At 44.1% G+C, this 25,748-nt stretch overlaps 3 protein-coding genes across 3 annotated transcripts in view; 1 reads left to right on the top strand and 2 right to left on the bottom strand.

Annotated features, from left to right (window-relative positions):
• Positions 1–11,340, bottom strand: part of LOC110507292 (sodium/potassium-transporting ATPase subunit beta-3) — a 46,535-nt gene extending 35,195 nt beyond the window's left edge. The window contains exon 1 of the mRNA XM_021587175.3: positions 10,813–11,340. Within this exon, the coding sequence (XP_021442850.1) occupies positions 10,813–10,933 (121 nt within the window). The 5' untranslated portion in view covers positions 10,934–11,340. The remainder of the gene's footprint in view (positions 1–10,812) is intronic.
• Positions 1–25,748, top strand: part of LOC110507290 (endothelin-converting enzyme 2) — a 232,875-nt gene that overhangs the window by 40,090 nt on the left and 167,037 nt on the right. The window lies entirely within an intron of this gene.
• LOC110507289 (transcription factor Dp-1-like) overlaps positions 13,649–25,748 on the bottom strand; it is a 51,802-nt gene continuing 39,702 nt past the window's right edge. Inside the window, exons 6-8 of the mRNA XM_090224137.1 lie at positions 16,225–16,428; positions 16,091–16,118; positions 13,649–15,759 (exon numbers count right to left, since the gene is read on the bottom strand). Of these exons, the coding sequence (XP_090080263.1) occupies positions 15,745–15,759; positions 16,091–16,118; positions 16,225–16,428 (247 nt within the window). The 3' untranslated portion in view covers positions 13,649–15,744. The remainder of the gene's footprint in view (positions 15,760–16,090; positions 16,119–16,224; positions 16,429–25,748) is intronic.

Below are 25,748 nucleotides of genomic sequence, written 5' to 3'. Positions count from 1 at the left end.
GTCCATTAATCACGGTACTCCATTCTGTTTATTTATTTATTTGTTTTGTTTATTATTATTTTTTATCTGTCGGCCCCAGCCGCAAACTCAAGCTCTGTATGTAGTTAACCGACCCTCTCTGCCCAGTCATCTTTTACCTGTTGTTGTTTTAGCTGATTAACTGTTGTTGTCTCACCCGTTGTTGTCTTAGATAGCTCTCCAAATCAACACCTGTGATTACTTTATGCCTTGCTGTATGTCTCTCTCATATGTCAATATGCCTTGTTTACTGCTTAGGTTAGTTATCATTGTTTTTGTTTACTGCAGAGCCCCTAGATCCACTCATTATACCTCTGATACCTCCTTTGACCCACCTCCCACAGATGCGGTGACCTCACCCATTATAACCAGCTTATCCAGAGATACAACCTCTCTTATCATCACTCAGTGCCTGGGCTTACCTCCACTGTACCCGCACCCCACCATACCCCTGTCTGCACATTATGCCCTGAATCTATTCTACCACGCACAGAAATCTGCTCCTTTTATTCTTTGTCCACAGTGCTCTAGGCGACCAGTTTTGATAGCCTTTATCCGTACCCTCATCCTACTCCTCCTCTGTTCCTCGGGTGATGTGGCAGTAAACGCAGGCACCCTCATTTGTTGACTTCTGTGATCGAAAAAGACTTGGTTTCATGCATGTCAACATCAGAAGCCTCATAAGTTTGTTTAACTCACTGCTTTAGCACACGCCGCCAACCCTGATGTCCTTGCCGTTTCAGAATCCTGATTTAGGAAGGCCACCAACAATTATGAGATTTCCATACCCAGCTACAACATTTTCCATCAAGATAGAACTGCCAAAGGGGCAGGAGTTGCAATTTACTGCAGAGATAGCCTGCAAAGTTCTGTCATACTTTCCAGGTCTATACCCAAACAGTTTGAACTTATAATTTTAAAAATTAACCTCTCCAGAAATAAGTCTCTCACTGTTGCCGCCTGCTATCGACCCCCCTCCGCTCCCAGCTGTGCCCTGGACACCATTTGTGAATTGATCGCCCCCCATCTAGCTTCAGAGTTCGTTCTGTTAGGTGACCTAAACTGGGATATGCTTAACACCCCGGCAGTCCTACAATCTAAGCTAGATGCCCTCAATCTCACACAAATCAAGGAACCCACTAGGTACAACCCTAAATCCATTAACATGGGCACCCTCAGACATTATCCTGACCAACTTGCCCTCCAAATACACCTTGCCCTCCAAATACGCCCTCCAAATACACAACCACCCCTCATCACTGTCAAACGCTCCCTAAAACACTTCTGCGAGCAGGCCTTTCTAGTCGACCTGGCCCGGGTATCCTGGAAGTATATTGACCTCATCTCTTCAGTCGAGGATGCCTGGTCATTATTTAAAAGTAATTTCCTCACAATCTTAGATAAGCATGAGCGGTTCAAAAAATGCAGAACTAAGAACAGATATAGCCCTTGGTTCACTCCAGACCTGACTGCCCTTGACCAGCACAAAAACATCCTGTGGCGGACTGCAATAGCATCGAATATTACCCACGATATGCAACTGTTCAGGGAAGTCAGGAACCAATACACGCAGTCAGTCAAGGCTAGCTTTTTCAAGCAGAAATTCGCATCCTGTAGCTCTAACTACAAAACGTTTTGGGACACTGTAGAGTCCATGGAGAACAAGAGCACCTCCTCCCAGCTGGCCACTGCACTGAGGCTAGGTAACACGGTCACCACTGATAAATCCATGATAATCGAAAATTTCAATAAGCATTTCTCAACGGCTGGCCATGCCTTCCTCCTGGCTCCTCCAACCCCAGCCAACAGCTGGGGAGCTGAACAATCAAAATGATCACAAGAACGGTGAGCAAAAATCCCAGAACCACACGGGGGGACCTAGTGAATGACCTGCAGAGAGCTGGGACCAAAGTAACAAAGCCTACCATCAGTAACACACTACGCCGCCAGGGACTCAAATCCTGCAGTGCCAGACGTGTCCCCCTGCTTAAGCCAGTACATGTCCAGGCCCGTCTGAAGTTTGCTAGAGAGCATTTGGATGACCCAGAAGAAGATTGGGAGAATGGCATATGGTCAGATGAAACCAAAATAGAACTTTTTGGTAAAAAGTAAACTCGTCGTGTTTGGAGGACAAAGTATGCTGAGTTGCATCCAAAGAACACCATACCTACTGTGAAGCATGGGGGTGGAAACATCATGCTGTGGGGCTGTTTTTCTGCAAAGGGACCAGGACGACTGATCCGTGTAAAGGAAAGAATGAATGGGGCCATGTATCGTGAGATTTTGAGTGAAAACCTCCTTCCATCAGCAAGGGCATTGAAGATGAAACGTGGCTGGGTCTTTCAGCAGGACAATGATCCCAAACACACCGCCCGGGCAACGAAGGAGTGGCTTCTCAAGAAGCATTTCAAGGTCCTGGAGTGGCCTAGCCAGTCTCCAGATCTCAACCCCTCTTTGGAGGCAGTTGAAAGTCCGTGTTGCCCAGCAACAGCCCCAAAACATCACTGCTCTAGAGGAGATCTGCATGGAAGAATGGGCCAAAATACCAGCAACAGTGTGTGAAAACCTTGTGAAGACTTAGACAACATTTGACCTTTGTCATTGCCAACAAAGGGTATATAACAAAGTATTGAGATAAGTATTTGGTCAATAACAAAAGTTTATTTTCCACCATCATTTGCAAATAAATTCATTAAAAATACTACAATGTGATTTTCTGGATTTTTTTTCCTCATTTTGTCTGTCATAGTTGAAGTGTACCTATGATGAAAATTACAGGCCTATTATTGCCTACCTCATGCCTTTTGCACACACTGTATATAGACTTTCTTTTTTCTACTGTGTCATTGATTTGTTTGTGTTATTGGCTTGTTTATTGTTTACTCCATGTGTAACTCTGTTGTTGTTTGTGTCACACTGCTTTGCTTTATCTTGGCCAGGTCGCAGTTGCAAATGAGAACTTGTTCTCAACTAGCCTACCTGGTTAAATAAAGGTGAAAAAAAAGGGGTGGTATACCAAAGATAGACCTATTTGGTAACAGACCAAGTCCATATTATGGCAAGAACAGCGCAAATAAGCAAAGAGAAATGACAGTCCATCATTACTTTAAGGCATGAAGGTCAGTCAACACGGAACCTTAAGAACTTTGAAAGTTTCTTCAAGTGCTGCCACAAAAATCATGAAGCACTATGATGAAACTGGCTCTCATTCAGACCTCCACAGGAAAGGAAAAAACAGATTTACCCCTGCTGTAGAGGATAAAGTTCATTAGAGTTACCAGCCTCAGAAATTGCAGCCCAAATAAATGCTTCAGAGTTCAAGTAACAGAAACATCTCAACATCAACTGTTCAGAGGAGATTGCGTGAATCAGGCCTTCATGGTTGAATTGCAGAAAATAAACCACTACTAAAGGATACCAATAAGAAGAAGAGACTTGCTTGGGCCAAGAAACACGAGCAATGGACATTAGACCCATGGAAATCTGTCCTTTGGTCTGATGACTCCAAATTTGATATTTTTGGTTCCAACTGCCGTTTTTTTGTGAGACACAAAAGAGTAGGTGAATGGATGAGCTCCACATGTGTTATTCCCAACAAGTGCTCAGCATATGTGGGAACTCGTTCAAGACTATTGGAAAAGCATTCCAGGTGAAGCTGGTTGAGAGAATGCCAAGAGTGTGCAACGGTTGGCTACTTTGAAGAATCTCAAATATAATTTGATTAACCATACCTTTTGGACTTTATAACATTTCCAGAAGGCATGGATTATTGAGTCATTGTTAGTTTTACACTTAAGACATGACTCTGCTGCTGTGCTGTAGAATTTGGGAATTTTGTCTCTTGTATAATACATTCTATTCATTAGTTTATAAGGGATTAAGCGTACATGCAAATTCCGTTAACTGTAATTTTGTTAGTTATATTCCAATATTTCCTCCATCTTATGCCAATATCAGTTCTTTTTAAGTATTGGTTCCAATAGTTTATATTTTGTCAGTTGGATAGGCTCTCTGAAATGTTTTGTATAGCTAACCTTTCATATGAATATCCTTTTCTGACTCAAATAGAAATCCCTCAAGATTGCTCTGATGTCCAAAAGATTTACACATCTAAAATGTGTGATAGAAAACACCTCAACCATTGTCCTGCAATGAAGTCAAGCCTCTGAACACCTCAAGTCATACCCTAATTCAAATCACTGCTGTGATCCCTTCCCAACACTGTAAGTAGCCCTCTCATTCCCAATCACCATAATATTTTTACTAAATGTTTTTGGTTAAAATCATTTGTTTGACGATTTTTTAAAGCACTTTGTCGTCTTTATGTGGTTCGCACCTATACCGTGGGTCTCCCATCGTGGGTCTCCCAAAAATGTTAAAGTCACCAGCCTCCACTGGTGTAGATATAGGAGAGGAGACAAGGCAGGTAAGTCACTTTAGACTATCGAGATGTCCCCATGTCTCCTCTAGCTCCCTCGCAAAACCTTAATATTGACATGGAAAGCGCATCTCCCTCTAAGACTCCAATGATCACTGGGACAGAAGATATGTTTTTTTTTTTGTCAGAGGTGTCAAACTCATAGATTTGATGCCTGGTACCGACAATCATATCACGCTCAAAGTCGCTTAAGTCACTCATTTTGCCCATTCTAACGTTCAATCGAACAGTTGCTGAATGCCTCGATGCCTGTCTGCTTGCTTTATATAGCAAGCAACGCCGACGTGACTCACTGTCGGTAGGAGCTAACCATTCTCATGAAAGTGGTGGTGTACCTAATAAACTGTAGAGGGAATAGGGTGTCATTTAAGGCGCAACCTATCGATCTTCCTCCAAGTGAGCACCTAAACCTGACCAATCTACCATCTGGAAACAGCCTGGTTTCTAAAAGCATGCTAAGATAATGCCGTCATATTTGTTTATAGGGAAGCACAAGGCAAAGACCTGCAAGGGGCATTTTATGCCTTTCTTAACTCACCAACGCATAAAAGGAACAGGGTATTTCATTGATAAAGCCCCAGAACTTGGTCATTGTTGGCTACGTGAAAGAGCGGCATCACTGCCACATGGCTGCTCCTATTGAGAGAAAAACATCATTTTTATTCCCACAAACTTCCGTTCCAAATGGCAACCTATTCCCTATGTAGTGCACTACTTTTGATCATGGCCATACTCAGTTCGTACTGAAATCTCTCAATTATTATTTTCTGAGGGACCCCTTTGCACTCATTTATGCACATGGCATTTGTCGATGTCACAGTATGGCCCTTTGAGGTATCCAGACACACACTGGCCTCAGCATATATGTTTGTGTTGACCAATTGTGTGTGTTTAAAGGTGTGTGTCTCAGACCTGTGTTCAAATACGATTTAGGGTATTTAAAAATTACTTTCAAGACATTTCAAAGTAACTATTTGGATATTTCGTCTTTGAAAATACAAATAGGAGTATATTGGAATCTATTTGGAAATACACTTTAAAAGTATTGGCATGTATTTGAATGTATTTTTCAACAACAAATATTTACTCAATGCATTGTCTGTTTGGTCCTAGGTTTATTTGAAATAATACATTTGGAAATAAGTATTTTGAAAATAGTTCCAAATATTTGGCCAAATACTGAAATACACAGAAAATAAGAATTTAAATGAATACTTTTGTTGTGTAGAGTGTGCATGCGTGTGTTTGTCAGTGATAAGCATGATGGATAGCTGGAGAAAAGAAGTAACAATAGCAGCCAATTTACCGACCCAAGGCTGGCCTATAGGGATAGATTTAGTCCCATTGCGTTTTGTCCGACTATGCACGTTTTAAAAGGCAATGTTCCCATGTTCGCAGAGACCACATTCGCTATGCACGTTTTAAAAGGCAATGTTCCCATGTTTGCAGAGACCACAAAAGGCTGCCAGAGAGGAAGAGGGCTGACTCCACCCTAAAATCTTGTCCCCGCAAAGGCTGGGGAAAGCGAGGTTTGTTGTATGGATATGTCGTATGGCGGTCAACATAAAATTCAATGGCTAATTTGCTACGTAAAACCTATTTGGGCGAATAGAAGTTTCGTAATGCTTAGATTGTTGCGCATGTACTGATATTAAGTGGACACACTTTGAGCCAAATTATTTTATATTAGACTTGATCCTGTTAACATGCATATCTGCAATCTCATTGGCTGAAATGTTTTCGCCTGCTCCAGGCTCCTCCCACCTGCCTTCCACCTTTTCTGACATTTCTTTCAGAGGGGTTGGTTTAAAGCAGAAGTCAAAATTTGGTTGGACCTTGTATACAATTGACAAACAAAGTGATCTTAATCGTAATTAATTCCCATTGTTAGAATGGAGAGTTCTGTATCTTTGATGCTGCATATGTCGGCTCAATTGGAAATTAGCTTTACATTTCAATAGCACTATAACGTGGATCTTCCGAGGTCTGGATTGAGTGTAGGCCCTAATCCATAGGGACATAAACCAGAGTTGTGCAGATTGAGAGGAATGAGAGAGAGCAAGACGGCCAAAACCTGGATAATAAATGCCTACTTTGGGATTTTGGCAATGATCCCAAAATAACTAGCATTAGCGCAATGACTGGAAGTCTATGGGTATCTGCTAGCATTACCTCTAACTTCCTTCATGGATATCTACTACCATGCTAGCAGATACCCATACACTTCCAGTCACTGCGCTAATGCTAGTTAGCGTTGGCTCGCAAAACTACATCTAACTTACTTAATACTGGACACAGACACATACAAATGGTATCCACAAGTTTATCTGACTCTGGGGAAGTAGATAAAAAGGCAATGACAAAATACCAAAGTATTCCTTTGACTTGAGTCCAATCCTTTTCTCTCTTCAATAACAATCCCTCTCCCCATCAGTGGTGTAAAGTACTTCAGTAAAAATACTTTAAAGTACTACTTAAGTAGGTTTTTGGGGTATCTGTACTTTACAATTTATATTTGACAACTTTTATTCCACTACATATCTAAAGAAAATAATGTTTATAATAATATTTATACTTGTACTTAGTATATTTTAGCAATTACATTTACTTTTGAAACTTACAGTTGAAGTCATAAGTTTACATACACTTAGGTTGGAGTCATTAAAACTCGTTTTTCAACCACTCCACAAATTTCATGTTAACAAACTATAGTTCTGGCAAGTCGGTTTAGACATCTACTTTGTGCATGACACAAGTAATTTTTCCAACAATTGTTTACAGAGAGTATTTCACTTATAATTCACTGTATCACAATTTCAGATGTTTACATACACTAAGTTGACTGTGCTTTTAAACAGCTTGGAAAATTCCAGAAAATAATGTCATGGCTTTAGAAGCTTCTGGTAGGCTAATTGACATAATTTGAGTCAATTGGAGGTGTACCTGTGGATGTATTTCAAGGCCTATCTTCAAACTCAGTGCCTCTTTGCCTGACATCATGGGAAAATAAAAAGAAATCAGCCAAGACCTCAGAATTTTTTTTTGTAGACCTCCACAAGTCTGGATCATCCTTGGGAGCAGTTTCAAAACGCCTAAAAAAAGGTACCACATTCATCTGTACAAACAATAGTATGCAAGCATAAACACCATGGGACCACACAGCCATCATACCGCTCAGGAAGGAGACGTGTTCTGTCTCCTAGAGATGAACGTACTTTGGTGTGAAAAGTGCAAATCAATCCCAGAACAACAGCAAATGACCTTGTGAAGATGCTGGAGGAGGAAACAGGTACAAAAGTATCTATATCCACAGTAAAACGAGTCCTATATCGACATAACCTGAAAGGCCGCTCAGCAAGGAAGAAGCCACTGCTCCAAAACTGCCATAATAAAGCCAGACTACGGTTTGCAACTGCACATGGGGACAAAGATCGTACTTTTTGGAGAAATGTCCTCTGGTCTCATGAAACAAAAATAGAATGGTTTGGCCATAATGACCATCGTTATGTTTGGAGGAAAAACATGAACGCTTGCAAGCCGAAGAACACCATCCCAACCGTGAAGCACGGCGGTGGTAGCATCATGTTGTGGGGGTGCTTTGCTGCAGGAGCGAATGGTGCACTTCAATAAATAGATGGCATCATGAGGTACTAAAATTATGCAGATATATTGAAGCAACATCTCAAGACATCAGTCAGGAAGTTAAAGCTTGGTCGCAAATGGGTCTTCCAAATGGACAATGACCTCAAGCATACTTCCAAAGTTGTGGCAAAAATGGCTTAAAGACAACAAGTCAAGGTATTGGAGTGGCCATCACAAAGCCCTGACCTCAACCCTATAGAAAAGTTGTAGGTGTAACAGTATAACTTTAGACCGTCCCCTCGCCCATACCCGGGTGCGAACCAAGGACCCTCTGCACACATCAACAACAGTCACCCCTCGAAGCATCGTTACCCATCGCTCCACAAAAGCCGCGTCCCTTGCAGAGCAAGGGGAACTACTACTTCAAGGTCTCAGAGCAAGTGACGTCACCGATTGAAACGCTATTTAGCGCGCACCACCGCTAACTAAGCTAGCTGTTTCACATCCGTTACATGGGCAGAACTGAAAAAGCGTGTGCGAGCAAGGAGGCCTACAAACCTGACTCAGTTACACCAGCTCTGTCAAGAGGAATGGGCCAAAATTCACCCAACTTACTGTGGGGAGCTTGTGGAAGGCTACCCAAAACGTTTGACCCAAGTTAAACCATTTAAAGGCAATGCTACCAAATAAAACACTTTACTATTATTCTGATATTTCACATTCTTAAAATAAAGTGGCGATCCTAACTGCCCTAAGACTGGGATTTTTTACGAGTATTAAATGTCGGGAAATGTGAAAACGGAGTTTAAATGTAGTTGACTAAGGTGTATGTAAACTTCTGACTTCAAATGTATGTTCATAGAGGTAAAGTGACTAGGCAACAGGATAGATCATAGAAATTAGCAACAACGTGTGTGTGTCAGTGCAAGAGAGGAACAAAGGATCAATGCAGGCAGTCCAGGTAGCAATTGGATTAGCTATATAGCAGTCTTGTTTAGCAGTGTTATGGCTTGTGGGTAGAAACTGTTCAGGGTCCTGTGGGGTTCCAGGCTTGTTGCACTGATACCGTTTGCAGTGTGGTAGCATAGAGAACAGTCTACGGCTTGGGTGGCTGGAGTATTTGACAATTCTTTAGGCCTTCTTCTGACACCACCTAGAGGTCCTGGATGACAAGTGTTGACTGAAGCCTAGTGTCTTTGCTTCTATACCTCAATGCCGGACACCTGGTATAAGACCATAGGAGTTGCCTAGCTCTACCTCCCTCACGGCATCAGTAAGCCTACCATTTTCCCATGTTTGTAGCCTACTAGAGAATAAACCATATTCAAGGGCATGTGTTGGGAAGGAATCAACAGAGCACAATTATGCCACAGTTAACTTGCACAATTACAATCACACACAGATGCCCACCAGCACATGCACACACAATCTTCTGTGCTTTAAAACCGAGTTACGGCATGTCTGCATATATGTGCTCAGAATTTCTCTCAAATCAAAAATGGATTTATGCTCCCTGCAACTCAAGACCGGCGTAAAGAGAAAACCCCCACTATTTATCATTGACAGTAGGCTACAAATGGTGTGCCTGCTGTGCCCAATGAGAGAGAATGGATTTGATCTTGAGAATTTTAGGAGGATAGGAGGTAGAACTCTACAAATGATAAATAAATTATAGCTTGACTGACTGCACGTGAGTAGTGGCCGAGAAATAGCTTCGCTCTATTACTGTATTGGAGAAACAAAGTGTCACTAACCATAACCTATCAACATTTTTTTGCAACATAGTTTCAAACGAACCTGGATGAGATCAATGCCTGGAACAAGTATGTCATTCAATGCCAATAGTCGATTGTAGAATTAAGCCACACAAAATCTGCCTACACCTACTATGAATAAAATAAGAAGGGTGATATGACAGGATGAAACAGTGTATGCATGCCCCATTTCCCTTGCCAGCCTCGTGCAAGACTGCTTCTCAAGAGGATACAAGGTGCATTATAGGTTATTCTAAGAACAGTTTAATGGGGGACGAAATTGGGGAAGTGTTGGTAAGGCTACAGGCCGATTTTTATTTGGATATATCTAGTATGCTGTAATCGCAATTTAAATTAATTCCATTGCGATTTATTCCGATACATATTAGCCTACTGACCTGGTTAATGCAGCCTAAATTCGGCCTGTTAGGCTCCGTCATTTTTTAAAATTACAAATCGTTTTTAAAGTGTAATCCCCTACACTAGTTACCTAATAGTTAATAACTCGCAAATAACTAGGCAAAAAAAGCCTATTTCGAGCCATGTGTTGGAAACATTGAGAGAAAAAAATATATATGAATGGACACAGTTTACATTTTTTATTACAATATTCTAAATCCGGGGACATAAGGAAACCATGTATTCGAGGCTATAGCCATCGCAGTTGATATCATCAGTGACCGTAAGGAATATTTGGTTATAACGGGGAAGGTCCCTACAGAGGGGAAAAAAACATTCCGATCCCATTAGATCAACATTGATTGGCTGTTGCCATTATTGCGGCAAAGATCACAACGAACAAACGTCTCCGTTATGTAGGCCTACTTTTAAAAAACATAGGCTATTTATTGAATGATCAAAATTAATATACACATTTGCATCCAAGGCTGCATTCACATTGATCAACGATTAAAGCCGGTCAATGAGACTTTGTATGGCTATGAATTGTCACATCAATGGGAAATATAATTGTTTTAATATGCAAACCCGATCAGATCTCGTCACAAACCTGTTTCTTACCCCAGCTTTTAGCGGTTCGGCCAATAAACTCTCCTGTTCGTGGGTTGTAGATAGAATCTTTCCAGGAGGACGTCTGCGGCTTGTCTCCGTCAGCGGCGGGTGTCTCCTCCTTGGTCGACATGGTTGGCTTTGGGTTGTTCAAAATGATGACCGTAGATGGTTAAGAATGTTATAATCCCAAACGGTCAATAAACGATGGATTGCCCCTGTTTTATATATAAAAAAATGTATCGAGTGTTATTTCCGAGACAATATAGCCTAGTCCCTTCCGGTTACCCTCTCCACACTGCTACAGTACTGCAGCAACTGAGTTGGAGGAGAATTCGCGTTAGAAGCATCTCAGCGCATGCGCACTTTCGGTATTAAAAACTGGTTCAGGACTGGTTCATTTGATTTGTTATTTATAATCTTAAAGGTCCTATTGTTTTTAAGTACGCTAGATTAATTTAGATCAGGTATGGGCAACATTTATGGGGTGGGACAAACAAAAAAAACGGAACTCGTCATGAGGGGCCACAGTGGCTGTGTGTCTGCCTACCCACATCCATACACCTCCAACCTTGACAGCAAAACATTTTAGCCGCCCCCCTCATGACAGCTAAAACAATTTATGTTTTAAAGTTCATTTCCTACAATTCTGCACATTTTCCAATGGGGCATAGAGAACATTTTGATGTTTTAAAGCAAGTTTGCTGCAATTCAATACATTTTGCCATGGGTCGGAGAGAAGATTTAGCCATTTTTAATATAATAACTGATTATTAATTGGCCCCACCCAGTCGGTAATTCAATCATGCTTACAAGTTTAGATAGCTGGCCACCAGACTAATTATTTTTGCTGAAATGGGATAATTGAGTGATTGCAATGCACAACCAAATTTAGAAATTGCACCTTGTGTATTCTATTATTCTAACTCTCAACAGTAAGTTGAGACCCCGGCTGTTGTTTTGTGAAAATGGCCCCGGCCTATCCCTGGTCTGAGTTGCCCATCCCTGATTTCAATATAGCTCTGGTGAGGATCGAGAAGGCTGTAGGCATATGGCCAATGACTAACCTACTATTTTAGTGATCAATAGCCCTCTATTTGATAAATATTCAATGATGGCAATGCCGCATCCATATCAATCTATGATGCTGGTTCTTCACTTTGTCAGTGTTTATATGTTCTGTTAGCGCCGTCATGGAGCCTAGAGTTAGAGGTCTGAAGGGAAAAAATCTGATGGAGCCAGCTGCAACTGGAGGGTTGTCATCAGGGGTGTATACATTACATTACAATGATTACACCCCAGTATCCTAGATTACCTCAATTAACCTGTACTCCTACACATTGACTCGGTGCCAGTACCCCCTGTATATAGCCTCGTTATAATGTAATTTTCGTGTGTTACTGTTTAAAAATAATAAAATCACTTCAGTTAATTTATTAAATATTTTCATAACTCTATTTCTTGAACTGCAGTGTTGGTTAAGGGCTTGTAAGTAAGCATTTCACTGTAAGTTCTACACCTGTTGTATTCGGCGCATGTGACAAATACAATTTGATACCACTGCCATCTCCTGGCGTTTTGCCCTTGAGCAAGGCACTTAACCCATACACTGCTCCAGGGACGCTGCGCTGTGGCTGATCCTGTAATTCCAACCTCTCAGTGTGCATGTGTTACCTGGGTGGGTCTCTCCAAGAAGATTGATAATTAGGTTCCTCTTTAGCCAGAGGAAATATCTAGTGGGAGTGAGCTTGCAACTGGAGGGATGCTGGTATCAGAATCTCAGGTGCCTAGTACCATTTGTGACCTTGAAAAAGCCACATCACCACTAACCTGCTCAGGGGCACTGCTCTGGGCTGAACCGAGGGGCTTCCAGCCTCTTATGAAATAACTGGGGTGGCAGGTAGCTGGTTAGAGCGTTGGGCCAGTAACCTGAAAGGTTGCTGGATCGACTCCCCGAGCTAACAAAGTAAAAATCTATCGTTCTGCTAACACTGTTCAATTGTAGGCTGTCATTGTAAATAATAATTTGTTCTTAACTGGCTTGCCTAGTTAAATAAAGGTACAAAAAAAACAAAAAAAAAAGACATGGTGGAAAATAAAGATTGTATAGTTTTAGAACAAAATGGTCACTAGCACACTAGATAGGGTAAAGTAGTGTTTCAGTATTACAAGCCAGTTCAATCAATGAAACTGCTCTGGATTTAGGAACGGATATACACAATGTGGGTATTCTGGGACTCCGAGAGAGCAGTAGCGGTGCGTGGGTAAAATCACTGGGGAAGCCAAGCCAGAAAAAAATAAATATTACATTATGTGTTGTGATAATTGTATTGTTTGCTCTATAACCTGTTAGCTCATATGCCTTGCCGCCATGATACAGTATATAGGCCTAAGGCCGAGACAATAAGAACACACAGTGGCAGAATAAATTCAGAAATCCAGGGAGCAACCTCTGTCCGGTGAAGTCCAAAAAGCATATAACAAACGGTTACATGACCTACAGCATGATCAAGCAAGTTAATGTTTCCGACATTTTCGGACTACTAATCAACTGTTGATTTAGAACCACGGAGTTACCGCAAGTCGAAAAGGAAACAGGAGTTGCCTCCACTATTCCAGCACCATTTCAACATCAAATCACCTATGCTTTGTCTAATACAGTGACAAATGAGATTCTAAAAACTATTTAGTCCAATCAACGTAAGCTAAATATGACGTGGCTGTTCATGGTTCTGATGTGTGTGTGTGTGTGTGGGTCTGTCTGTGTGTGTGTTCGTGCAAGTAGAAAAAACATGTTTGCTAACCTTACTTGCCATCCTCCTCGCTTTCATGTTGACAAAACAGTCTATGACTTTCATACAGTACACGCTTTTATTTTTTGTTGTCACAGGCTACCTGGCTAAAATGCTTGCTTACAAACCTAACTTCCTCTCATGGGCAACATTAGCTTGTTAACATTAGCTTTGTACATCTAGCTACATATTGAACTTGAATCCTCTCAGTCCAGGGGCATAATCCAGGCTGTATCACATCCGGCTGTGATTTGGAGTCCCATAGGGGGCGGCGCACAATTTGCCCAGCGTCGTCAAGGTTTGGCCGGAGTAGGTCGTCATTGTAAATAAGAATTTGTTCTTAACTGGCTTGTCTAGTTAAATAAAGGTCAAATGAAAAAAAATAATGTATACATTTATGGTTGGATCAGATGCCGAGCCCCAGATGTAAGTGTGAAGTTTTTCAATGGGTACATTCAAGTAGTCTAAAGTATACATAAACATAATTCTGGCTAAATTCCTCTTCAGTCTCAATGCCTACTCAATTAATCTGCACTAATGTTTTCAACTATCCCATGATTTCAGATCGGTGCAGATGAAGAGGAAGCTACTTGAGACTATTGAGGTGCACCCATCTTTAAAACAGAAGGCCTTGGCAAGGCTGAGAGAGAATTTCACTCTGGGGATTTCTACTCTAAAAGGGTTACGCTCAAGGATTAAAGAACGGGTCATAACATTTTACATACCCACACACTTAATCATTTAGTCACCAATCAAATCAACATCTTACCCATTAAACGAAGTGGACATTTTCTAAATCAGTGTTTCTCAATCCTGGTCCTGCGGACCCAAAAGCTGCAAACATTTTTAAGGCAGTAGCATCACACCCAATTCCACTAATCAACTCAACATCAAATCAATGATTAGTGGAATCAGGTGTGTAAAACAAAAATGTGCACCCCTTTGTGTCCCCAGGACCAGGACAAAGAAACTGACACAAGAAAATGTTGTGTCCAAGAGATAAATACCTAAACTTGGAGAAAATTCTTCTTGAAAATATTAATTTAGCCAAAATTATGTTTATGTATATTTACAGACCCAGTCATATCTGCAACCACAAAGCAGAACATTCTAAAAGAGAGTACACACATTTCCCCAAGTGCAATGTCCAGAGGGCCTAACGTGCTCAAGTGTCCAAAGGTCACGATGACACAGAGGTTGTGTTCAGGAGGGTACAACGCATTGAACGGAATAGGCCATTACATATCGGCACAATGATTATATTAAAAAAGGCATTGATGATAGACAGACTAATAATGGTTCACACTTAAAATTAAACTAAATGTACTCATGTACCCTTGTTTCTAGGCAAGGTAGGGCTAATACATGGGTTAAAGGTTACTGCTGGCATCTTTCCACACAGTTGCATCTAATGGCTGACATTAAACTGCAAAAAATAGTAAAGGAGTATCATAAGTAGAGTAAAAAAAAATATATTTTACAGAATGTTTAGGGGTGGTTCAAAGAAGCCTAGAAATCCCCTTCTATTAACCTAAACAGACCTTAAATTAAAATGCAAACTTAGAATAGGATCGGACGGGATCCCATTGATTAGACAAACATTGCGTTAAAGGAGGAACAGAAAGTCAAACCACTAGCATACATCAACACACATACTATTCATATACGTTTGACATGTTTCATTGTAAGAGGGAAATTAATAAGAAGACATCTTCAATAATCCTGAAAAATATTCCGTCACGAGTCTGTGGTGAGTGTTTTTATGCATAGCCACACTCCTCTAGCACGTATGTAGAGTAGAAAATGACTACAAAACATTGCACTCCATCTAAAAACAACAGACTTTTTCCCGGGAGATTACGCAGATATCGCCTCTTGGCAGAAAAATGTGGAACCTTTTCACCGCTGCAGGAAATACAGGGGCAGCAGCCATGAAGACATTGACCAAAATAACTACAAGGGAGAAATTAAGACAGAAACAGATATATAAATGCTTCTAAAATATCATATCATAGACCTGAATGACTGGCAACCTATTTCCTGTATATCTGGCCACATCCAGAAGGAGCTGGGCATCTGGCCTCGAGACTCAGAGAGGGTGGCGCTACTGTGGCTGTAACTCCTCCTTCCATTCAAAGAGGCAGAGACCAGGTCATCTGGGAAAGAGCTGAAACCCGACAATCCACACCACTGGTCAGTCACTTCAGTTCTCAAATTAAAATCAATCATGCCACCTAAAGTCATTTATATGGCTTGAGCTTTTCTATATGGCTTGAGCGTTTCGGTTATCAGTAAGGTGTGCAACGAAACATTTTGTCACACAAAAACAGAATCATTTCCTGGCTACATCCGAAATGGCACCCTATATAGTGCACTACTTTTGAACAGAGCCACACAGGGATCATAGAAATATCACTCTTCATGTGTAGTGTTCCTATTTGGTAGTGGATAGTGTTCAAATTACAGTTTTGATTGAAAAGTTATGAGAGGTAATCTACCTTGTTTGACTGGTGCCTCTGGCCATGCCTGTGGGAGGAGAGACAGATTGAAATGACAGAAATGGCCCGTTTCCACACGTATGCACACACACGTCAAAAATGCTTGTCAATGAACGCCATTTTCCAACTCTCACCTATGATGTAGATCTCCAGGGACCTGGGAATGAGGGACTTGGCCAGGACGAGATTGTCTGCGGTGCACTTCCCACTCTCCAGGTCCAGGGACAACCCCATGCGCTTCTATGTCATCGTGGATCTCAAAAGGTGTTGTTGAAGTTGAAATTCGCATCGACAGTAGGGACTTGCACAGACCATGTGGAAGCTCTAGTCTAGAGTGACTGGTTAAATTGCGTTTTTAAATTGGTTAAAGTAGGATGAAATAGATGTCATTGTAATAATGGGTGAGTGTGCTACATTTACTGTCACCATATATTAAAATATTGTATTACTTTGACATATTTCATTATGTTATATTATGCTAATTTGTCTATGGTGGACAGAACATGTTGCTACATTACACAGACTAAAGTTTTCACCACACAATATTACAGGAAATGCACATACTTTTTACCTCAGAATGGTTAATTGTTCGTATTAAAGTTTATAGTCATCACAATCCCACAAAATTGATTTGAGGGTTACGCTATCATTAAAATGAAAACCAAACCCTGTCGCTATTTGGAAACCGATGTGAGGTGGTGTTTCCTTCAAATTATCCTGAAAAAAAGTGTTGTTTCCTTTCCGTCTTGGCTATCTACCAAAATAATTTTCTTAGAGATACAGTGCATTGGAAAGTATTCAGACCCCTTCCTTGACTTTTTCCACATTTTGTTACGTTACACCCTTATTCTAAAATGTAAAAAAAAGTTTTCCTCAATCTACACAAACAGCCCATAATGACAAGGTGAAAACAAGTTTTTGAAATTTGAGCAAATATTTTAAAAAATTAAAAAACAGAAATACCTTATTTACATAAGTATTCAGACCCTTTGCTATGAGACTTGACATTTTGCTCAGGTGCATCCTGTTTCCATTGATCAACCTTGAGATGTTTCCACCTGTAGTAAATTAAATTGATTTGGAAAGGCACACACCTGTCCATATAAGGTCCCACAGTTGAAAGTGCATGTCTGAGGTCGAAAGACTTATCCCCAGAGCTCCGAGACAGGATTGTGTTGAAGCCCAGATCTAAGGATGGGTACCAAAAAATGTATGCAGCATTGAAGGTCCCCCAAGAACACAGTGGCCTCCATCAGTCTTAAATGGAAGAAGTTTGGAACCACCAAGACTCTTCCTAGAGCTGGCTATCCGACCAAACTGAGCAATCGGAGGAGAAGGGCCTTGGTCAGGGAGGGGACCTCCGGTCTCTCTGACAGAGCTCCAGAGTACCTTTGTGGAGATGGGAGACCTTCCAGAAGGACAACCATCTCTGCAGCACTCCACCAATCAGGCCTTTATGGTAGAGTGGCCAGACGGAAACCACTCCTCTGTAAAAGGCACATGACAACAAGATTCTTTGGTCTGATGAAACGAAGATTGAAAGCTTTGGCCTGAATGCCAAGCCACACGTCTGGAGGAAACCTTGCACCATCTCTATGGTGAAGCATGGTGGTGGCAACATCATGCTGTGGGAATGTTTTTCAGTGGTAGAGACTGGGAGACTAGTCAGGATCGAGGGAAAGATGAACAGAGCAAAGTACAGAGAGATACTTGATGAAAACCTGCTCCAGAGCGCTCAGGAACTCAGACTGGGGCGAAGGTTGACCTTCCAACAGAACAACGACCCTAAGCCAAGACAACGCAGGAGTGGCTTTGGGACAAGTCGTTCCCTATCCAACATGACAGAGCTTGAGAGGATCTGCAGAGAACAATGGGAGAAACTTCCAAAATACAGGTGTGCCAAGCTTGTAGCGTCATACCCAAGACTCGAGGCTGTAATCGCTGCCAAAGTACTGAGTAATGGTCTGAATACTTATGTAAATGTGATATTTCCATGTTTTATTTTTAATACAAAAGTTTTTGCTTTGTCACTATGGGGTATTGTGTGTAGATTGATGAAGGGAAAAAACAATTTAATCAATTTCAGAATAAGGCTGTTACGTAACAAAATGTGGAAAAAAGTGAAGGGGTCTGAATACTTTCCGAATGTCCGAATGCACTGTATACACAGTGTACAAAACATGAACATCTGCTTTTTCCATGACATAGACTGACTAGGTAAGCGCTATGATCCCTTATTGATGCTACTTGTTAAATCCACTTCAATCAGTGTAGATGAAGGGGAGGAAACAATTGAGACATGGATTGTGTATGCGTGCCATTCAGAGGGTGAATGGGCCAAACAAAATAATTAAGTCCCTTTGAACGGGGTATGGTTGTAAGTGCCAGGCGTACCGGTTTGAGTCAAGAACTGCAATGCTGCTGGGTTTTTCACTCTTAACAGTTTCCCGTGTTGAGTGTGAAGCTAATCAATTCCAGTCGAGTACCGCTTGGTAAAGCGGTCACTTTATAAGTTACTAATTTAGTAAAATACAAGTAGTGTGAACAAGTGTGACACGTGTGTGTAGGGAGTAACTTATGTATTGGTCTTCAAAATATAACAACTTATTTTAGCATGTTGATTATTTATTTGGACATCTAAAACCAGTGTTTTGACACTTGGCCATGAATCAAAAGCTATTACAACAGGAAGCAGCAATTTTCAAACTATGTTTTAAGAATATAAATGGTACTTTTAATATTATTTTTCAACAGGATTCTACTTTATCAGGTAAAAACTACTGAATGAGAACAAAAATGTGCTATGACTTATTGATTTTGATGATATTAGTGAAATCGTGAAAATATACACTGCTCAAAAAAATAAAGGAAACACTTAAACAACACAATGTAACTCCAAGTCAATCACACTTCTGTGAAATCAAACTGTCCACTTAGGAAGCAACACTGATTGACAATAAATGTCACATGCTGTTGTGCAAATGGAATAGACAACAGGTGGAAATTATAGGCAATTAGCAAGACACCCACAATAAAGGAGTGGTTCTGCAGGTGGTGACCATAGACCACTTCTCAGTTCCTATCCTTCCTGGCTGATGTTTCGGTCACTTTTGAATGCTGGCGGTGCTTTCACTCTAGTGGTAGCATGAGACGGAGTCTACAACCCACACAAGTGGCTCAGGTAATGCAGCTCATCCAGGATGGTACATCAATGCGAGCTGTGGCAAGAAGGTTTGCTGTGTCTCTCAGCGTAGTGTCCAGAGCATGGAGGCGCTACCAGGAGACAGGCCAGTACATCAGGAGACGTGGAAGAGGCCGTAGGAGGGCAACAACCCAGCAGCAGGACCGCTACCTCCGCCTTTGTGCAAGGAGGAGCAGGAGGAGCACTGTCAGAGTCCTGCAAAATGACCTCCAGCAGGCCACAAATGTGCATGTGTCTGCTCAAACGGTCAGAAACAGACTCCATGGCCTCCCGGGTGGTGCAGTGGTTAAGGGCGCTGTACTGCAGCACCAGAGACTCTGGGTTCGTGCCCAGGCTCTGTCATAACAGGCCGCGACCGGGAGGTCCGTGGGGCGACACACAATTGGCCCAGCGTTGTCCGGGTTAGGGAGAGTTTGGGCGGTAGGGAAATCCTTGTCTCATCGCGCACCAGCAACTCATGTGGCGGGCCGGGCGTAGTGCGCGCTAACCAAGGTTGCCAGGTGTGCTGTGTTTCCTCCAACACATTGGTGCAGTTGGCTTCCGGGTTGGAATGGCGCTGTGTTAAGAAGCAGTGCGGCTTGGTTGGGTTGTGTATCGGAGGACGCATGACTTTCAACCTTCGTCTCTCCCGAGCCCGTACGGGAGTTGTAGCGATGAGACAAGATAGTAGCTACTAAAACAATTGGATACCACGAAATTGGGGAGAAAAAGGGGTAAAATTCACAACAACAAAAAAAGAAACAGACTCCATGAAGGTGGTATGAGGGCCCGACGTCCACAGGTGGGGGTTGTGCTTACAGCCCAACACCGTGCAGGACGTTTGGCATTTGCCAGAGAACACCAAGATTGGCAAATTCGCTACTGGCGCCCTGTGCTCTTCACAGAGTCTGGAGACGCCGTGGAGAATATTCTGCTGCCTGCAACATCCTCCAGCATGACCGATTTGGCGGTGGGTCAGTCATGGTGTGGGGTGGCATTTCTTTGGGGGGCCGCACAGCCCTCCATGTGCTCGCCAGAGGTAGGTTGACTGCCATTAGGTACCGAGATGAGATCCTCAGATCCCTTGTGAGACCATATGCTGGTGCGGTTGGCCCTGGGTTCCTCTTAATGCAAGACAATGCTAGACCTCATGTGGCTGGAGTGTGTCAGCAGTTCCTGCAAGAGGAAGGCATTGATGCTATGGACTGGCCCGCCCGTTCCCCAGACCTGAATCCAATTGAGCACATCTGGGACATCATGTCTCGCTCCATCCACCAACGCCATGCCATGTTGCACCACAGACTGTCCAGGAGTTGGTGGATGCTTTAGTCCAGGTCTGGGAGGAGATCCCTCAGGAGACCATCTGCCACCTCATCAGGAACATGCACAAGCTTTGTAGGGAGGTCATAAAGGCACATGGAGGCCACACACACTACTGAGCCTCATTTTGACTTGTTTTAATTAAGGACATTACATCAAAGTTGGATCAGCCTGTTTTCCACTTTAATTTTGAGTGTGACTCCAAATCCAAACCTCCATGGGTTGATACATTTGATTTCCATTGATCATTTTTGTGTGATTTGTTGTCAGCACATTCAACTATGTAAAGAAAAAAGTATTTAATAAGAATATTTCATTCATTCAGATCTAGGATGTGTTATTTTAGTGTTCCCTTGATTTTTTTTAGCAGTGTATGTTTGTCCTTGTCATGTACTGTCATGTTGTGTCTTGTCTCTGTCCTTTCCCTTCACCCTGTCTCCCTCTGCTGGTCGTTGTTAGGTTACCTTTTCTCCCCCGCTTTCCCCCAGCTGTTCCTTGTCTCCTCTAACTACCCATTCACCCCGTTTCCCACCTGTTCCCTTTTTCCCTCTGATTAGGTCCCTATATCTCTCTCTGTTTCTGTTCCTGTCCTTGTCGGATTCTTGTTTGTTGTGTTTCATGCCTGAGCCAGACTATCGTCATGTTTGCTGTAACCTTGTCCTGTCCTGTCGGAATCTGCCGGTCTATCTGAGCCTACCTATGTTTGGTTATTAAAGAAGCTCTGTTTAAGTTAGTTCGCTTTTGGGTCCTCATTCACTCACCATAACAGAAGAATCCGACCAAGAATGGACCCAGCGACTTCGGATCCTCTCCACTCAGCCGTCGGGATCCAGGGAGCGATGCTAGGCAGACACGAGCAGGAAGTGTCTGCTGCTCGACATGCCGTTGAGACCCTGGCCACCCAAGTCTCCAACCTCACAGAACAGGTTCACCATCTCCGCCTCGATCCACCGGCCACTTCCAGGGCTTTCGAATCTCCGGAGCCCAGAATCAATAACCCGCCGTGTTACTCTGGGGAGCCCACTGAATGCCGCTCGTTCCTCACCCAGTGTGATATTGTGTTTTCTCTCCAGCCCAACACTTACTCCAGGAGCACTGCTCGTGTCGCCTACGTCATATCTCTCCTTATTGGACGGGCTCGTGAGTGGGGCACGGCAATCTGGGAGGCAAGGGCTGAGTGTACTAACCAGTATCAGGACTTTAAGGAGGAGATGATACGGGTTTTTGATCGATCTGTTTTTGGGGAGGAGGCTTCCAGGGCCCTGTCTTCCCTATGTCAAGGCAATCGATCCATAACAGACTACTCTATTGAGTTTCGCACTCTTGCTGTCTCCAGTGGCTGGAACGAGCCGGCCTTGCTCGCTCGTCTTCTGGAGGGTCTCCGCGCAGAGGTAAAGGATGAGATTCTCTCCCGGGAGGTTCCTTCCAGCGTGGATTCCTTGATTGAACTCGCTATTCGCATTGAGCGACGGGTTGATCTTCGTCACCGAGCTCGTGGAAAGGAGCTCGCGCTCTCCGTCGCTCTCCTCTCCGCATCACTACCATCTTCCTCTGCCGGCTCGGGTGCTGAGCCCATGCAGCTGGGAGGTATCCGCATCTCGACTAAGGAGAGGGAACGGAGAATCACCAACCGCCTCTGTCTCTATTGCGGTTCCGCTGGTCATTTTGTCACTTCATGTCCAGTAAAAGGCCAGAGCTCGTCAGTAAGCGGAGGGCTACTGGTGAGCGCTACTACTCCTGTCTCTCCTTCAAGATCCTGCACTACCTTGTCGGTCCATCTACGCTGGACCAGTTCGTCAGCTTCCTGCAGTGCCTTAATAGACTCTGGGGCGGAGGGCTGTTTTATGGACGAGACCTGGGCTCGGGAACATGACATTCCTCTCAGACAGTTAAAGGAGCCCACGGCCTTGTTCGCCCTGGATGGTAGTCCTCTCCCCAGGATTCAGCGTGAGACGCTACCTTTAACCCTCACTGTTTCTGGTAATCATAGTGAAACCATTTCTTTTTTAATTTTTCGTTCACCTTTTACACCTGTTGTTTTGGGCCATCCCTGGCTAGTTTGTCATAATCCTTCCATTAATTGGTCTAGTAATTCTATCCTCTCCTGGAACGTCTCTTGTCATGTGAAATGTTTAATGTCTGCTATCCCTCCTGTTTCCTCTGTCTCTTCTTCACAGGAGGAGCCTAGTGATTTGACAGGGGTGCCGGAGGAATATCACGATCTGCGCACGGTGTTCAGTCGGTCCAGGGCCACCTCTCTTCCTCCACACCGGTCGTATGATTGTAGTATTGATCTCCTTCCGGGAACCACCCCCCCCCGGGGTAGACTATACTCTCTGTCGGCTCCCGAACGTAAGGCTCTCGAAGATTATTTGTCTGTAGCTCTTGACGCCGGTACCATAGTCCCCTCCTCCTCTCCCGCCGGAGCGGGGGTTTTTTTTGTCAAGAAGAAGGACGGGTCTCTGCGCCCCTGCATAGATTATCGAGGGCTGAATGACATAACAGTGAAGAATCGTTATCCGCTTCCTCTTATGTCTTCAGCCTTCGAGATCCTGCAGGGAGCCAGGTTTTTCACTAAGTTGGACCTTCGTAACGCTTACCATCTCGTGCGCATCAGGGAGGGGGACGAGTGGAAGACGGCGTTTAACACTCCGTTAGGGCACTTTGAATACCGGGTTCTTCCTTTCGGCCTCGCTAACGCTCCAGCTGTCTTTCAGGCATTAGTCAATGATGTCCTGAGAGACATGCTGAACATCTTTGTTTTCGTTTACCTTGACGATATCCTGATTTTTTCACCGTCACTCCAGATTCATGTTCAGCACGTTCGACGTGTCCTCCAGCGCCTTTTAGAGAATTGTCTTTTTGTGAAGGCTGAGAAGTGCACTTTTCATGCCTCCTCCGTCACATTTCTCGGTTCTGTTATTTCCGCTGAAGGCATTAAGATGGATCCCGCTAAGGTCCAAGCTGTCATTGATTGGCCCGTCCCTAAGTCACGCGTCGAGCTGCAGCGCTTTCTCGGCTTCGCGAACTTCTATCGTCGTTTCATCCGTAATTTCGGTCAGGTGGCAGCTCCTCTCACAGCCCTTACTTCTGTCAAGACGTGCTTTAAGTGGTCCGTTTCCGCCCAGGGAGCTTTTGATCTCCTCAAGAATCGTTTTACATCCGCTCCTATCCTTGTTACACCTGACGTCTCTAGACAGTTCGTTGTCGAGGTTGACGCGTCAGAGGTGGGCGTGGGAGCCATTCTTTCTCAGCGCTCCCTCTCTGACGACAAGGTCCACCCATGCGCGTATTTTTCTCATCGCCTGTCGCCGTCGGAACGTAACTATGATGTGGGTAACCGCGAACTGCTCGCCATCCGGTTAGCCCTAGGCGAATGGCGACAGTGGTTGGAGGGGGCGACCGTTCCTTTTGTCGTTTGGACTGACCATAGGAACCTTGAGTACATCCGTTCTGCCAAACGACTTAATGCGCGTCAGGCGCGTTGGGCGCTGTTTTTCGCTCGTTTCGAGTTCGTGATTTCTTATCGTCCGGGCTCTAAGAACACCAAGCCTGATGCTTTGTCTCGTCTCTTCAGTTCTTCAGTAGCCTCCACTGACCCCGAGGGGATTCTCCCTGAGGGGCGTGTTGTCGGGTTGACTGTCTGGGGAATTGAGAGGCAGGTAAAACAAGCGCTCACTCACACTCCGTCGCCGCGCGCTTGTCCTAGGAACCTTCTTTTCGTTCCCGTTCCTACTCGTCTGGCCGTTCTTCAGTGGGCTCACTCTGCCAAGTTAGCCGGCCACCCTGGCGTTCGGGGTACGCTTGCTTCCATTCGCCAGCGTTTTTGGTGGCCCACCCGGGAGCATGACACGCGTCGTTTCGTGGCTGCTTGTTCGGTCTGCGCGCAGACTAAGTCCGGTAACTCTCCTCCTGCCGGCCGTCTCAGGCCGCTTCCTATTCCCTCTCGACCGTGGTCTCACATCGCCTTAGATTTTGTCACCGGACTGCCTTCGTCAGCGGGGAAGACTGTTATTCGTACGGTTGTCGATAGGTTCTCTTAGGCGGCTCATTTCATTCCCCTTGCTAAGCTTCCTTCTGCTAAAGAGACGGCACAAATCATCATCAAGAATGTTTTCAGAATTCATGGCCTTCCGTCAGACGTCGTTTCGGACAGAGGTCCGCAATTCACGTCTCAATTTTGGAGGGAGTTTTGCCGTTTGATTGGGGCTTCCGTCAGTCTCTCTTCCGGCTTTCACCCCCAGTCTAACGGTCAAGCAGAACGGGCCAATCAGACTATTGGTCGCATCTTACGCAGTCTTTCTTTTCGTAACCCTGCGTCTTGGTCAGAACAGCTCCCCTGGGCAGAATACGCCCACAACTCGCTTCCTTCGTCTGCGACCGGGCTATCTCCTTTTCAGAGTAGCCTCGGGTACCAGCCTCCGCTGTTCTCATCTCAGTTCGCCGAGTCCAGCGTCCCCTCCGCTCAGGCTTTTGTCCAACGTTGCGAGCGCACCTGGAAGAGGGTCAGGTCTGCACTTTGCCGTTATAGGACGCAGACTATGAGGGCTGCTAATAAGCGTAGAACTAAGAGTCCTAGATATTGTCGCGGTCAGAGAGTTTGGCTCTCCACTCAGAACCTTCCCCTTAAGACGGCTTCTCGCAAGTTGACCCCGCGGTTCATTGGTCCGTTCCGTATTTCTTGGGTCATTAATCCTGTCGCAGTTCGACTTCTTCTTCCGCGATACCTTCGTCGCGTCCACCCGGTCTTCCATGTCTCCTGCATCAAGCCCGTCCTTCGCGCCCCCGCTCGTCTTCCCCCCCCCCCCCCCATCCTTGTCGAGGGCGCACCCATCTACAGGGTCCGTAGAATTTTGGACATGCGTCCTCGGGGCCGTGGTCACCAGTACCTCGTAGATTGGGAGGGGTACGGTCCTGAGGAGAGGAGTTGGGTTCCCTCTCGGGACGTGCTGGACCGTGCGCTGATCGAGGATTTCCTCCGTTGCCGCCAGGTTTCCTCCTCGAGTGCGCCAGGAGGCGCTCGGTGAGTGGGGGGGTACTGTCATGTACTGTCATGTTGTGTCTTGTCTCTGTCCTTTCCCTTCACCCTGTCTCCCTCTGCTGGTCGTTGTTAGGTTACCTTTTCTCCCCCGCTTTCCCCCAGCTGTTCCTTGTCTC

Source organism: Oncorhynchus mykiss, chromosome 27 (assembly GCF_057628025.1).
Source record: "Oncorhynchus mykiss isolate SJ-2025 chromosome 27, ASM5762802v1, whole genome shotgun sequence".
NCBI classification, from domain to species: Eukaryota; Metazoa; Chordata; class Actinopteri; order Salmoniformes; family Salmonidae; genus Oncorhynchus; species Oncorhynchus mykiss.
This window is presented reverse-complemented; position numbering and strand designations above follow the sequence as displayed.